Genomic DNA, 15,704 nt, shown 5'->3' with positions numbered 1-15,704 from the left:
GCGAGGCGAGAGCTCTAACCGCTGAGCTGCAGGACTGCACAATCTGTTTGTCGGCTTTGAATTACTGATGTCAGTTGCTCGGTGCATTCAGAAACTGGAGCAGCAACCAGCTTCAGCGACAAGGCAGCTCCAGGACGTCTTGAACAAAGCACAAAACGCTGCAGATGCTGGAATCTGAAACAAGAACAGTTCTGACGAAGGGTCGTGGACCCGAAACGTTGACTCGCTTTCCCTTTTCCACAGATGCTGCCTGACCTGCTGAGATTTCTCAGCTCTCTCTGTTTTGGTAACAGGACGTTTTGAGTTCAATATCCACTTTGAAATGAACTCATCGTAAAGGAAATAATCTCTTTCACTGGTGCCGACAGTCACACAAAGTAAATTTACTTCCAGCCCATTTCCCTGAAGGTGCTTTTCCTTCACAATGTAAAGTATTTGAAGTACAATTCTACTGCAAAAAGGCTGAAACCTCACACGGTTTAGCCGTAATCTCCGATGTGTATTGTTCTGTGATATCCTTAGTTCCCTGTTCATCCAACAATACAACCTTAGGCACTCATCAGTCTCTCCATTTGTAAGAGGAATTCAACTTTAGATGACAGCAAACACTTTAGATCGATTCTCTTGCCCAGCTTCAAGAAGCGTTGAAAGAAATCCAAATTTCCTGGTTGTGTTGGCTGTTTTCCTTGTCTTTTATTTTACTCCATTTTTATACGTAACTTTATGGTCACGCATTAAAAATTTTATANTTTTTGAAGTGGTAATCATAAAAACAGCCCGTGTTGCAGTAATATAATAATAATCCTTGCATCCGATGAAGCACCTTATCACATCTTCGAGACGTCTCAAAGTGCTTCACAGGATACACTGTACAGTATAGGGACTGTATGTTTTTGTGGGCAAATTGCGGTTGTTTCCATAAATCCTTAACAATATCCGGGTTTCACATAAACTGATATAACAGCCATCTTCTCTCTCTCGATGACGCGTTCCCGAAATAAAGATTATCCCTTACAATACAGCGTGGCTTCCATTTGAGCCGCATACTTCAGCGGAAAAAGAAGCAATCAACACGGGAGGAAAACATTAATGTAAGAGATAAATATTGAGTATGAAAATGGTTAACAACTGTTTCCATTAAATGCTGTTTTCCAACCAACTGTGTCTGACATTGTTCTGAGAGGCAAGCTGCGGTTGTCTGATTAGAACCGAGACACATTCTAATTAGAATATTTTTTTTTAAAAATGCACATACAATGTGCTATGTGTAGTGTGCTGTGCAGAAACTACTTTGCCGAACAAAACAAAATACATCAAATGCTAGGTTGTGTTGTCAAAAAAGCTAAAACAAAATGAGACACCATCACTATGGTAGGTAATTATTTACTAGGCAGAGATTTTGCTGTTCTGCGGATATGCAGATAAGGGCTTTTTTTTTTAATGCAGAACAATTGTGATGGTATTTAAATGGGAAATGCACAGAAAGCCAGTAGCAAAGCCATTTGTTTGTTGAATGGAAGTTTACAAATACTTGGTATGCAAAGAAATGTACAGACAAGTACAGGACGCGTGACACAGGATCCAACACAAACAAATATGGATTTGTGTGATTCTTTTCAAAGAGAAAACACTACATAGCAGCAAAGAGAGTTGTGTGCACAGGTTTTTTTTTGCTGATAACTAAGGAATAATGGCCTGAAAGAAACTTGCAATAATAATAATATTAATAATCCTTGCATTTGATACAGCGCCTGATCACATCTTAGAGACACCTCAAAGAGCTTCATAGAAACCACTATAAAGTGAACTGACTGTGTATTTTGTGGGTGAAGGGTGGCAGCCAATTGCGCACAGCAGTGTCCCAAGGGATTCTTAAGGGATTCTTACCATCGGAAAAACGATCCACCAATTGACCAGCAAGCAGGTGGTCATTGCTACGTAAACAGAGGTGCGCGTGTGTGTGTGCAGTAAGGAAACTTGCCCAATGTTTCGCCCTGTCCTGCCCGGGAATCGCACCAGGGTCCTCTCGCTTGTGAGTCAAGTGCTCTAACCACTGAGCTACAGGACTCCATACTGAGTGGAAGGATGTCTCAAAGTGCTTCACAAGATTTCCCGGGTAAATTGCAGCGCCTGTATTTTGTGAGGTGAGCGCAGCAGCCAATTTGCGCACAGCCATGTCCTACAAGTAAATAAGCCTTGAGGGAAAAGGCCAATTTTATCTAAGAGACTCGCTGCCACCGCTATATCCATTGAGGGGAGTGAGATAATAAAGTACAAAATGGACGAGCATCTTGTCTTGTGCATCTGAGAACTAAAACTCCACTCCCCTGGTGCCAAGGGGCAACAGTGACGATGGGTGCCCACTCTTGAGATATTTCCCATTATATCCGTGCATTGTCAAAGCAGTCACTGACCATAAGGCTGATCGGAATTTCAGCCCACCGATGCGTGAAGTTGTGTATCAGACGAGTAACTGGTAACAATACCTTTTGAAAAACTAACCTAATCGTCCCTAACGCACTTAGACGTACAGCATTTTGCTGCAGACATCCACTGACAGACCAGGGGCTGCCACTACTAAAGCAGGCTGCTCACTCCTCGCTCCCCTTTCTTGGCAACGCTGGAAAAATAATCCTCTAATCGTTGAACCAGGCAACTTAGCATCTCGGAACATTCAGTTAAAAGCTTCCAGCGCAGAGCCTATTTTGAGCAGAGAATTTTGATAGCGTTCTGCAAAGGAATCATCTGAGCATTATGCAATATCGATTCAGGTGCAAGACTTTTTCCTGTGTCTTTCAGCACTAATGGACTCGAGTGCCCATCGTCGAGATTCCTTAAGTGCAGTGAGTGGGGGCAGCGCAAACCCCCAAAAACATGTTTTTAATCAAAATGTTGAGAGCCTTACATCTCAAATACAGATTGGGAACATGTATAATAATAAAGAGAATAACAATCATCATCCTTGGATTTGATATAGCGCCTTCTCACGTCTGCGAGACCTCTCAACGCGCTTCACAGAATATACTGTGCATTTTGTGGGTTAAACACAGCAGCCAATTGGCACACGGCAGTGTCCCACAAACAGTCGTGGATTGAAGCGACCAAATTATTATTATTAATATTACTCCTGAAAAAGCGATCGACTAACAACCGGGTTCTTACTAACTACTGGGTAAACAGAGGCGCGTGGGGTAAGGAAACTTGCCTAAAGTTTCGCCCTGCCCAGGAATCAAACCTGGGTCCTCTCATTTGCGAGGCGAGGGCTCTAATCACTGAGCTCCAGGACTCCACAATTCATGAGTTATATCACTCTGTGAAAAGATATTTTGCCCGAATCTATTTTTCGTTTAGCCTTTCCAGCATCTGTGGGAGTAGGACTGCACTAACCTGAAGCTGAATCTGAACCGAATCTAATGATGCCTCATGCCAAATGCTGATTCCTGACAGATAAGAACCAAATGGCAAATTGCAAGAAATTGCGTAGATAAATTGTGCAGATCAAATGGGCACCAAGTATAGCAGCAGGTTTAGCCCCTGACAGTACCTCAGGATGATCTGAAACATCAGCAGTGAAGTTGGTTTGCCTCAGCTGTAGTGAGGCAGGAGTTATAGCACTTCAATTCAATTCAGAAACAGCCTCTTCTAAAGACACTTACAACATTGATTCAACACAGAACTGACACAAACTGCATATATATGTACTATATATATATATAGTAAAATCTGCAGCATTTGTAGTCTGGCCAAGGCTCTCATCATCAAATCAAAATTAACTTTGGACTCAAAGGATCCAATTTTTTGATTCCACCAAATGTAACTGAATATTGATTCTAGCAATTGTATGAATGTGTGTGTGTATATATATATATACTGTATATATTCATGAGAAACCTGAACATTCAAGATTACAGCCTTGAATTAAAACCATTCCACCCCACAAATTTATACAGCCAATTCACTTTACAGTGTATTCTGTGAATCGCTTTGAGACGTCTCGAAGACGTGATAAGGCGCCGTATCAAATGCAGGGATTATTATTATTAATGTATCAAATATTCCATCCTCTCACAATTGAAATATATTTAGTGACCCTGCAGCTAGAGAGATCGAGAGCCAATTCCTTTAATGTATGATATCTAACAAACATGTTCTCATTTCGTTTTGTTGTGCAGCTCGTGGCACCATTAGTGAGAGGCAGAGCCAGGCAGATGTGACTGCGGAGGAATAGGAAACTGATGTATTCATTTTCAGGCTGAAAATATTAAGTGGGGAAGACAGCACCTAATAGTTGGGGAGCCTAGACATCGCAAAAAATACTTTGTGGGTGAAAACACAATTATTTGATCATGGTTTCAGTTGTCCCACTGAAATACTTTTGTTTAATGAATGTATCAGTTAATTCTGTGGTTATCCAACATTTGCCCACAGAAAAAAACACAATCAATTCACTTTATAGTATAACCTGTGAAGCGCTTTGAGATGTCTCGATGACATGATGAGGCGCTGTATCAAATGCAAGGATTATTATTATTATTATTATCGATTTGACTGCTGAAAAAAACGAATTAAATATTCAGACTCATGAAACCTTCGCAAACTTGATTTAATTGCTAATTTATTGTCTTGCACAGGACAGCACTGTGTTAGCATCGTAATTACACTTTACAGTTAAAAAGTTTCATTCCCCTAGCTAATAAGCCATAATCCCCAAAGCACATTTATTATAGCAACCTGCCGCTAGTAACTTGGTGGAACAGGATACAAAATACCGGAACAAAGTCTGTGTTAACTGTACCATAACACTGCTCTATTGACTGTCCCGATGCCAAGTAAATTAATTGGTTAATTAACTTTCTGTTGATTCTGATTTTTGAAAGGAATGATCAATTTGAAATTGATTGGTGCAGCCAGCCTGAACCTCCATTACTGTTCAGTGCTTGCCCACACTTCACATCCATCAGAACCCTATGCAGACACTGACTGTTGATCAATAACACAATAATGGTGGGAACGCTACCTGTTCAACCACAACACAAAGCCGTCCATTTTCATCAGGTGCAAAAGTCCTCCAACCCGCCCGGATGGCAATAGCACCATCACAAGTTTATTAATCCCACATTCTCATCAACGGACAAAGTTCAGTTCCTACCCAAACCATGATTGCGTTTCAATCTTGGCCCATATGTGTGACTTTCATACAACAGCTTCACATCACTTTGTAACCTGAGTTGGTAGCTTCGGTGTCAAAATGTAATAATATAACATATAATAATCCTGGCACTTGATACAGCGCCATATCATACCTTCGAGACGTCCCAAAGGGCTTCCCAGAATATACTGTAAAGTGAATTGACTCTATATTTTGGGGGCGAAACCCGGCAGCCAATTGCGCACAGCAGCGTCCCCACAAACAGCCGTGGATTGAAGTGACCGAATTGTATTTTTTTAAAGGGATTATTATCCTCGGAAAAGCGATCCGCCAACCGACTAATATACCGTGATTTGATATCTGCAGTCTGCATCACATGTGGATGTGCAGAGTTTAAGTTCTTTTTAAACTCATTTGAATTTCAAAAGTCTAGGATATTTAAATGCAATGATTACATATTCATTTCTAAAGGCACTGCACACAGCAACCATCCTACTTTTATTGTAACAAGCTTGATTTGACAAAAATACTATGCCTTTATGTTAAAAACTCTAGGATTATGTCAATCCCTTCATTCCAATCATTTAGCACAAGGCAATACATTTAGTAATTCTGGAGCATTTAATGACCAGACATCAAAACCAGTGAATTCCATAGCCAAAACAATCATACAAATATGGTGATAAAAGAAACAGAAAAAGGGGAAATGTTAGAGGATTGAGGGACGGAACAGTTGTAACTTGTTATTGAATCTTGTTGAAACAGATGGTTTCCATTTCTATGACTGCTATCATTAAAATAATTACCTCAACATAATGCAATCTCCAGATACCAATTCAGAGAGTTGTTAAAATTTATTTACGTAACTATATTATTTCAACATAGAGAGGTACTGTACTTATTATTCTGAACGCTACACAGGGGTCATGCATTACAAGTTGTGGCTTCTTCCCAAATAGGAAAGCTTTTCCTGTATGTTATTATAATAATAATAATCCTTGCATTTGATATAGAGCTTTTCACGTCTTCTCGACGTCTCAACGCACTTCACAGAATAGACTGTAAAGTGAATTGACTGTATATTTGTGGGCGAAACGCGGCAGCCAATTGCGCATAGCAATGTCCCACAAACAGTGGTGGATTGAAAATGACCAATTTATTATTGTTTTGCTTGGAGGGATTATCACTATGTGTGGAGTAAGGAAACTTGCCCAAGGTTTCGTCCTGCCTGGAATTAAACCCAGGTGTCTCGCTTGCAAGGCGAGTGCTCTAACTACTGAGCTACAGGACTCCATGTCATTCCCTCTTCCCGTTTTACATTTCGAACATCCATCCTAGATTCATTCTTTCCGTGTCTAGGAATTGCTCCATTAGTGCATTAAAACAGGCTCTGAAATGCTGTGCTTTACGTCTGATATTAACGCCACTCCACTCTCTGGAATAGCGTAATGTGAGGCAGGAATTATTTTTGTGTGTGGAGCAAGAACCCAATCTATACCTGAATTGTATTATCCCGATCGTGACACTTGTCGAGTTTGGTTTGGTCGGCTAGAGTTGACAAAAAAACACGGCAGTCAATTCCACGTAGCAATGTCCCACAAACAGTCGTGGATTGAGTGACCAAATTATTATTATTATTATTTTTTAAATTAATAGCCCCAGAAAAGCTACTTACTGCTGGTAAACCGAGGCGTGTGCGTGGAGTAAGGAAACTCGCCTATGGTTTCCCCCTGTCCTGCCCAGGAATCAAACCCAGGTCCCCTCACTTGCGAGGCGAGAGCTCTAACCACTGAGCTACAGGAATCCACAAATTAGCTGCAAAGCACTTGTAGACACTGATATTAAAGGAGCTCTATCAAATATAAGGATTATTATTATTATTGCAGTGATGCAAATCACTCCTTAAGATGGTTCCACTCGCCATCCATTAGCGTGAAGCTCATTGTGAATTCGCAACCGCAATTAAATTGCAATTTCATCTATTCAATGCCGTATTTGCTTTGGGTCAATGCTTCAAGCTCAGTATAAATGAACTCACAATATACGGCCAAGATGGGACAGAAACGGAAATGCAAAACGTTGGCTACAAGATTGTCCTGGTACCTGAATCTCAGGTCACAAGCATTTGGCCAAACGACAACACATTGCGCGGTTTAGCAAACCTGGCCCAGTAACGGAGGGGAAAAAAATAACCAACGAATCCCTTTGTAGCACACAGCCAACTCTGTATTAATGGAAGTAATAACGCAGCGTATCGAGCAATATCACGTGACTGCCTCGTGCTGAATTCTCATGATAAAATGCCTTCAAAACCTAGAGCATTGCAACTGTGGCACATCAGGGAAGTGAAGCGTGAGTTTGCTGAAATTGAATTACTGTATAGTGGCAATTACTTTTCATTCAAAGGCAATAATGAGCACCAGAACCATAAGAACTCCTGTCAGAATAAAATGCTCTCCACACAAAATGCGTTTTACACGTTATCCGATATTTATTCCAACCCTGTGAACTGGAATCAATTTTTTTTTACTGGGGTACACAGGTCAATAATACCTTCTGGTAATGGTTTTATAATTTGCTCGAAATATGTATGTTTTAAATGGTTAAGGGAAGTTTTAATGGTTGTTAATTGCAGTTTGCGTTATCCATAAGGTGATAGAATACACTGATATGTCCTGGTCAATTCCAAGTTGAGGCTAAAACTGGTCTCACTTACTGAAGCTTTTACATTGGCTTTCGTGTATCATTCACGGTGCGGTTTTGCTGAACAGTTGTGATAAACAGCCGGGAAAAAAACAAACTCGGATAGAAAGGAACAAGTTGGCTTTTCCAGAGATAATAATCCCTTAAATACAATAATAACGGGGTTACTCAATCAATCCACGACTGTCTGTGGGGACGTCGCTGTGCACAATTGGCTGCCGTATTTCACCCACAAAATATCCAGTTAATACACTTTACAGTATATTGAGATGTCTCGAAGACGTGATGAGGCGCTGTGTCAAATGCGAGGATTATTATTATTATAATTATTATTTTACAACTGAAGAGAAATTATACAAACTGAAAAGGTAATACAGATATAATATTACACAGGATCAAGAAAGCGGCACTTACTCTCATGGCTTCAACTTTGTTATGAAACATCCGTTCCAAGTCTTTTGCTATTTTCTTGACGAGTTGGAGGCCATCTATTTCCTCCACTGTGACGGTCTTTTCATAGTCTTTGTATTTCTGGAAGAAAGCAAATTAAGAAATCAGGTTGGTTTGTCAGTAATCAGTCAGTATTCCTGCAGATAGGTTCGAAACAAACAGAAGCTGATTTTAAATCTGAATGCTTGTCTCCGAGTCAGAAGGTTGTGGGCATCGACATAATAATAACAATAACAATAAGCACAATAAAAATAATCCTGGCATTTGATACAGCGCCTTCTCACGTCTTTGTGATGCCTCAAAGCGCTTCACAGGATACACTGTCAAGTATAGCGACTGTGTATTTTGTGGGCGAAACGCGGCAGCCAATTGCGCACAGCAGCGTCCCCCACAAACAGCCGTGGGTTGAGAGACCAAATTATTATCTATGGAAATTTTTGTTTTTTGAAGGGATTATTCCCCCGGGAAAAGCGATCCGCCAATCGACTAACAACCGGGTTCCTACTGACTGCTGGTAAACAGAGGCGTGGGTACTTATATCTAACTCGTCACTCTGGATAATGCATCACTGTACACTTTCCCCTCCGAGTGACTACTTATCATGAGTTTTCTCTGGTCGTTACTAATTCCCTGGAATAGTCACCTTACAGAATTGCCAGAGTGTGTTCTCGTAGGAGGCAATATACAGTTACAATAAAATGCTTCAACAAAAGTTTGTTTTTTTTGGTCCTTTTTTCCCCCAAAATGCCCATGCGTCATAAATACTTTATTAATGATCCAGTCAGCTAACCCACATGAACCATTAAAGGTGATTGATAGCACCACCTCACACAGCTTGAGTGGTATACATCATTTGTTTAATGAGTCTTCTAATTGTATAATACACGAAATATACAATTTTGCAGTATAATTGAACTCCGCTGATAGATTTATGGTTCTTATGTGAGTTTTAAACGCTCATATCTCCAATTATGATGCACTGACGGAAAAAACATGTTGGTAATTCTGACAGGATAGACATTGCTTTCCAGGAATTATTTTAATATCAGTCACTTATGGGAAATCAGGGAAGAATTGATCATAAGTGAATTTAAGTTATGGAGTCCTGTAGCTCAGTGGTTAGAGCACTCGCCTCGCAAGCGAGCGGACCCAGGTTTGATTCCCAGGCAGGACAGGGCGAAACATTGGGCAAGTTGCTAGTCGATTGGCGGATCGCTTTTCAGGGGGTAATAATCCCTTCAAAATAAATAAATAAGATGTTATAGCAAATGCAAGGATTATTAATGTGATTATTATTATTGCCTCTGTAGTGCAGGACTCTCCTATCCCCCTTGGGGAGCTAAGCCAGGTATCCTTTGAGCTGAACTGGCTCCAAGGTGATACGCTTGGCAACAGAATGTGGGATTTGAGCCGGAGCTCTATGGCGGTTGAGGGAATCTGCTTCCCAAGCCAGGTGGGTCTGCAGTACACCAAGGCACTGCTGATTGACAGTCCAGCCTGCCAGCCTCCCCTGGGTTCAATCCCCTGCCCACACTGAGATTTGCGGATCTCCGCAGCAAGAGAACTACAATTGGCACTGACTCCCAAAGGAACAGAGAAAAAAAATTAACCAAAGTTCTCTCTCCTGGAGAGTGCGCGCGTGTGAACATTGGATCGAGCACAGGATTGGGTTGTGACACAGTTTGAACGGTCTGCTGAAACATCACCAGCGCAGGCAAACACATTAGGAAAATTCACTTTCAAATGCATTTGCCGCCTTAAAAAGATAACGATAATAATAATAATCCTTGCACTTGACACAGCGCCTCATCACATCTTCGAGGCGTCCCAAAGCGTTTCACAGGATATATGTAAAGTGAATTGGCTGTGGAGCGCTTTGAGACGTCTTAAAGACGCGATAAGGCGCTGTATCAAATGCAAGGTTTATACTGTATAGTATTATTATGTAGAAGCTGCTGCTGCCGTTATTATCCTGTTCTATGCCAGCATAATATTGATTGTATTAACATAATCTGCATGACAGTTAAACTGCACTGAGGACATATTGCAGCTGGATCCAGATTTACTCTATTTATATGCAGTATTTATCTATTTATTTTAGAATTTCAGAAGTCCAAAATTTTGCAAATTGCTGAACTCATTCATAACTTTCCAGCTGTTTTTTGGGTAGTTCTACAAAGACAGAAAGCTAGCCAGCTGATTTGAAGAATCTCCCAAAATTTGAGCATTAAATATGACATTGCTTGTTTACCTGATAATCTAATCAGATGCCAACGCTTATCTTACACTGCATTGTGAACAGTGCTGAGCTGGACATGAACATAGTAGGTTGAGTGATGTTTGCTGAATCCGGGTAAATCAGAGTTTGCTAAAGAAGGAATTACTGTGTGTGAAGGAATGACAACACGGTGAATTGGATGAGAAAGGTGTCAATTTTAATACAATACTGTGTTTCATTCCCTGCAATAAATAATAACAATTCTTGCATTTGATAATAACGCCTTACCACGTCTTTGAGACGTCTCAAAGAGCTTCACAGAATACACTGTAAAGTGAACCGACCGTATATTTTGTGGGCAAAATGCAGCAGCCAATTGCACACAGCAGCGTCCCACAAACAGTCAACAAGAACAACAACAACAACTTGGATTTATAGAGCGCCCTCCACGTCGGACGGCGTCTCAGAGCTTCACAGTAACGGATCCCGGGACCGAGCCGGGGGGAGGGGGAAGGTGACCAAAGGCGCGGTCAAAAAGAAATTTCTTCAGCAGAGACCTGAAAATGGGAAGGGAGAGGGAACGAGACGAAGGGAGTGAGGAAGGGAGTTCCAGAGCCTCGGAGCGCAGTGGCTGAAGGCGCGGCCGCCGAGGGTGGAACGGAGGACTTGGGGGACAAGGAGGAGGCCATACCCGGAGGAACGAAGGCAATGGGTACTGTGCTGAGGAGAGAGGAGGTCAGAGAGGTCGGGGGTGCAGAGGAGTGGAGGGATTTGAAGTGGATCCTCTATGGGACAGGCAGCCGGTGCAGTCTGGCCAGGACTGGGGGGATCGGGGAGAGGAGTTTGGTGCGGGAGAGAATGTGGGCGGCAGAGCTTTGAACGATTTGAATTTTATGGATGGCAGTGGAGGGGAGGCCGGCGAGGAGGGCGTTAGAGTAGTCCAGCCGAGAGGTGACAGTCGTGGATTGCGTGACCAAATTATTTCTATTAATTTTTTTTAAGGGATTATTACCTTGTGTTTGCAGCTTTGAAGTGCGTAACGTAACCATGGCGTTGTTAAGACCTTTCGAAAATCTTCGTTGTATTAAAAAAACGCATAATTCGTATTGCATTACCATATCGATTCTTTAATAAAAACAGCTCCTTTTAGAGAAGATGAATGAACAGTAACTTCTGCAAATGAGAAGTAAATGCTCCTTAATCAAGTTTTTCTTTGGTACATTAGGGACACAGCTGGAAAGTCGTGGTTGCTCTGTGGAAAGTGTTTCTGGTTGGTAGGAATTTGGGCTTAAAGACAAGAACATTTATCATTTTCTGACGGGAAGGCAGCAAAGCATTGCTTGAACAGCATCCATTTTACCAGATCATTTCACACAAACACTGGGAAAAGAAAAAACGCTATTTCACTGTCAGCACATTTAATGTTTTACGTGGGTTTGGGTCACATTTTTTTTTTTTTTTTCGAGATAACTGAGCAACTAGTAATAACCTGCCAGAAGTCAGCCGGAGGGAGCGCGAGCATGAAAAATTTGGGCAAATCTGAACAATTGATATTGAGGGGAAAAAAGAACTTTACCAATGAAAGACGAGTTAGATGGGGTGGGGGGGTGTGCGAGGGGATTGGTATTTTTAAGTGGAAAACGGGGGCTCAGACAGGGGAAGTAATGAAATCCTATTACAAAAGTTGACCTTAAAAGAGCATTCTTAAAGCAGGAGAGGACATGTAAAATCTGTTTGTGGGGGACGCTGTTGTGCGCAATTGGCTGCCGCGTTTCCCCACAAAACACACAGTTAATCCACTTTACAGCGTTTTCTGTGAAGCGCTTTGAGACGTCTCGAAGCCGTGATCAGGCGCTGTGTCAAATGCAAGGATTATTGTTATTATTATTATATATAAAGAACTGCAGGAAATTTACAGTGATTACTTCTGGAAATAAATAATTGCTATTTTTAACATATCAATGCTTTACAACTGAATCCTTTCATGAATCGTTTCACACTGACAGAAACCCAGAACAGATGATTTATAAGCCACACACTTTTTTGTGCTCGCAACTATACTTTCGCCCACAAAATACACAGTCAGTTCACTAGACAGTGTATTCGGTGAAGCGCTTTGAGACAGTCTCAACAAGAGTTCTCTCTGCTTTAGTTGACATCATCCATGAAGCACTGGAAAAAGAAGCTTGTAACAAAGTTGAGGCAATCTCTCTGTCAAATCTTACCATTACGAGACGCATTGAACTATTACTCCGTAACATCATGCAGTCAGCCATGTCAGTTTTCACACTGCGATTGGGCGAATCCATTGAGCTGCCAAACTCTGCACACCTGCTTATTTACATTAACTCAACAGTATCACTGGATCTCTGAACTCTTCCAGTCTCATGAAAAGTCAACTCAAACAACAGGTGAAGCCACTGTATAACTAATTGATGAGCTCTCTCTGTGTCAGGCTTTCTGAAGATGAGCAAAGGATATTCGAATGCGTTGCAATTGCAGCAATGATAGATTGGAAGAAGAAGAACAATGACAACTTCTACTTCTATAGCGCCCTCCACCCACGATAGCGTCTCAGAGCACTTGAAAGGAGGAAAAGGTCTTGTGCTGCACAAAGCTCCTCATTGTACATTAATTCTGTAAAGTGTTGATTTGATTTCAATATCCCATTCCCAAGTTATGTCATTTTGGAGCCAGCTCAACTCCAGGGAGATCCTGTCTTGCGTTTCGCCCACAAAACACACAGTCACTACACTTTACAGTATATCTTGTGAAACGCTTTGAAATGTCTCAAAGACGTGATAAGACGCTGTATCAAATGCAAGGATTATTATTATTTTATTATATATTCCCCACCTCCTCATGAGCAAAGTGAATATTAGAATTATATCGCTGGCGTACATAGCGAGTTACAAAGAAGAAATAAAGATATTTCAGTTTTAATTTTAACTTAACGTACATTTCATGGAAAAAATACTTTTATGCAGGATTTCGTAAAGAATATGTCTAGGGCCGTCACTACCTCTGTACCCGTGCTGATTCCAAGTTAGATCTTCTAATCCAGTCTATCAAAGTTGTTCAGCAGATCAATGGAACAATATAGATTTGATTGTTATGCCATTAAATTCAATAATGGATGTCAATTGTTATTACAGTGTCACTGGCACCTAATCCTATACTGTTTATTGATTAAAACATTACTGTTGATCCATCTGGGATTCAAATGATCATACTGTGGTACCCTGAGTACTTAGGATCAATTTCCCCAATGACCCACCTTTGGAATACCATCCCACAGTCCCTTCACCTTGCCTCCTTCAAGGCAAGTCTCAAAACCCTCCTCTTCGACCACACCTTCAGCCACCCTCTTACCCCTACCCTACCTGCCCTCCACCCCTCCTGATACCAGCCCGCAGCTCGGGTCCAAATCCCTGACTGCCCAGAGCCTTGGGACGTCCTCCCGATGTGAAAGGCGCCGTATAAAATGTAATGTGTTGTTGTTGCTGCCCTGACCCACTGATGGATAAAAGTACAGGTTCAGTTCAGCACTAAGCCAGGAGGAGCAGAAGGTCGCAGGATAAATTCACAGCGTTCCCCAAGTTTGCTGATGTGATCTCAGCCTGGGGCAAGAGTTGAACGCTACAATCAGTCCCACTGCTTCTGGTTGAAGAAGTAGATGGGAAAGGAATTGGCCAGGGCTCCTGTTGATGATTGCTATCCAGTGCCCTGTGTTTCAATGTGCATCTATATGGATGTCAACACAGCATCAGGATCAACAGTGATGCCCCACGCAGTTAAATAGTTTGCTGACACTCGCTGTCTACTGTGTAACATTATCACCTGGGCAAATACCTGAGGGTGATTGAACCTGTTACCCAGCTACAGAGTTTATGCCTTCAGGTGGGAAGAAAAAAGCCCAGAAAAAATGTACCAAATATTACATCAGTGCCTATAAATAAATAATAATCATTTGGGCACTCAATCCACGACTGTTTGTGGGACGCTGCTGTGTGCAATTAATTGGCTGCCGCGTTTCGCCCACAAAATACACAGTCACTTCGCTTTGCAGTATATTCTGTGAAGCGCTTTGAGACGTCTCGAAGACGTGATACGGCGGTGTATCAAAATGCAAGGATTATTATTATATATAACACTAGAACAGTACTTATTATGTTAGAATCTTTCCCAGTTGACTAAAATAGTAGCAGTAATAGGCAGTAATATTAGTTTTTATTCTCTCGAAACCTAGCGTCAGCGGGAAAAAAAAACCCCACAGAATAGCCACATTGCTGCTCACTGCATACAGAATAGCGCCACAGGCCCACATCTGTTTGTGCAGCTTTGGTTCACTAGTTCAGAGAATGAAGTATCACCTCATTATAAAACTGCCATGTATGAGTGAATCTGCACAGTCTGGTCCGCTCACAGACTGACAGATCTAATCCGCAGCTACTCTCAGTGGCAGCCTGAAGATGAAGTGTTAAAGCCTATCAACCTGCATCTATACCATCACCTCCTAACTTAACCCGCAGTCGTCTATTACTGTCACCTCCTTGTTCTCAGGTGCTTTGGGAGACAAAGAAAAAAAAAAGTGGGGAATTACAAGCGAAATGAGCAAGGCTGCGTACATGAACTTCACCCCTAAAGCTCGTTACAATGCGTTTTTTTTTTAAAAAAATGATAGTGCGGTCACTCGATCCACCGCTGTTTGTGGGGACGCTGCTGTGCGCCAATGGCTGCCGCGTTCCGCCCACAAAACACGCAGTCACTACGCTTTGCAGTCTGTTCTGTGAAGGGCTTTGAGACGTCTCAGAGATGTGATAAGGTGCTACATTTTACACAAGGATTAATATTATCACTTGTATTGGAAGAACGTCACGTTTCTGAATTTCCAGATTCTTTGGGGGGGACAATTTCATCTAATGGGTGTTTTAGGAATTGGTACCCACTACAAGCATTTGAAAAAACCTCAAACTCCACATATAGTGGCTGAGCAGAGTGTTTTATTTGGCCCTCATCTTCAAAAATAATCCAAGTTAGTGTAGTCACAAAATAGAAAGCCGGTATTCTGTTATATTGCCAAGAAGCAGAAGGCTATCGCACGCCTCATTTACAAAACAGCAAATGAATACAAATATATCTGATTGCTTACATTGCAATGACCTAATATAAACCAGACATATA

At 41.5% G+C, this 15,704-nt stretch overlaps 1 protein-coding gene across 2 annotated transcripts in view; it reads right to left on the bottom strand.

The window, feature by feature from the left end:
* The window catches only part of cacna2d3a (calcium channel, voltage-dependent, alpha 2/delta subunit 3a), a 167,803-nt gene that overhangs the window by 124,986 nt on the left and 27,113 nt on the right, over window positions 1–15,704 (bottom strand). For both annotated transcript variants that reach the window (XM_042339495.1, XM_042339497.1), the window contains exon 3: window positions 8,267–8,383. In XM_042339495.1, the coding sequence (XP_042195429.1) occupies window positions 8,267–8,383 (117 nt within the window). The remainder of the gene's footprint in view (window positions 1–8,266; window positions 8,384–15,704) is intronic.

This window comes from Callorhinchus milii, unplaced genomic scaffold (genome assembly GCF_018977255.1).
Source record: "Callorhinchus milii isolate IMCB2004 unplaced genomic scaffold, IMCB_Cmil_1.0 Scaffold12, whole genome shotgun sequence".
In the NCBI taxonomy this organism is placed as follows: Eukaryota; Metazoa; Chordata; class Chondrichthyes; order Chimaeriformes; family Callorhinchidae; genus Callorhinchus; species Callorhinchus milii.
Note: the sequence above shows the minus strand (reverse complement) of the source record. Positions and strands in the feature narration are given on the sequence as shown.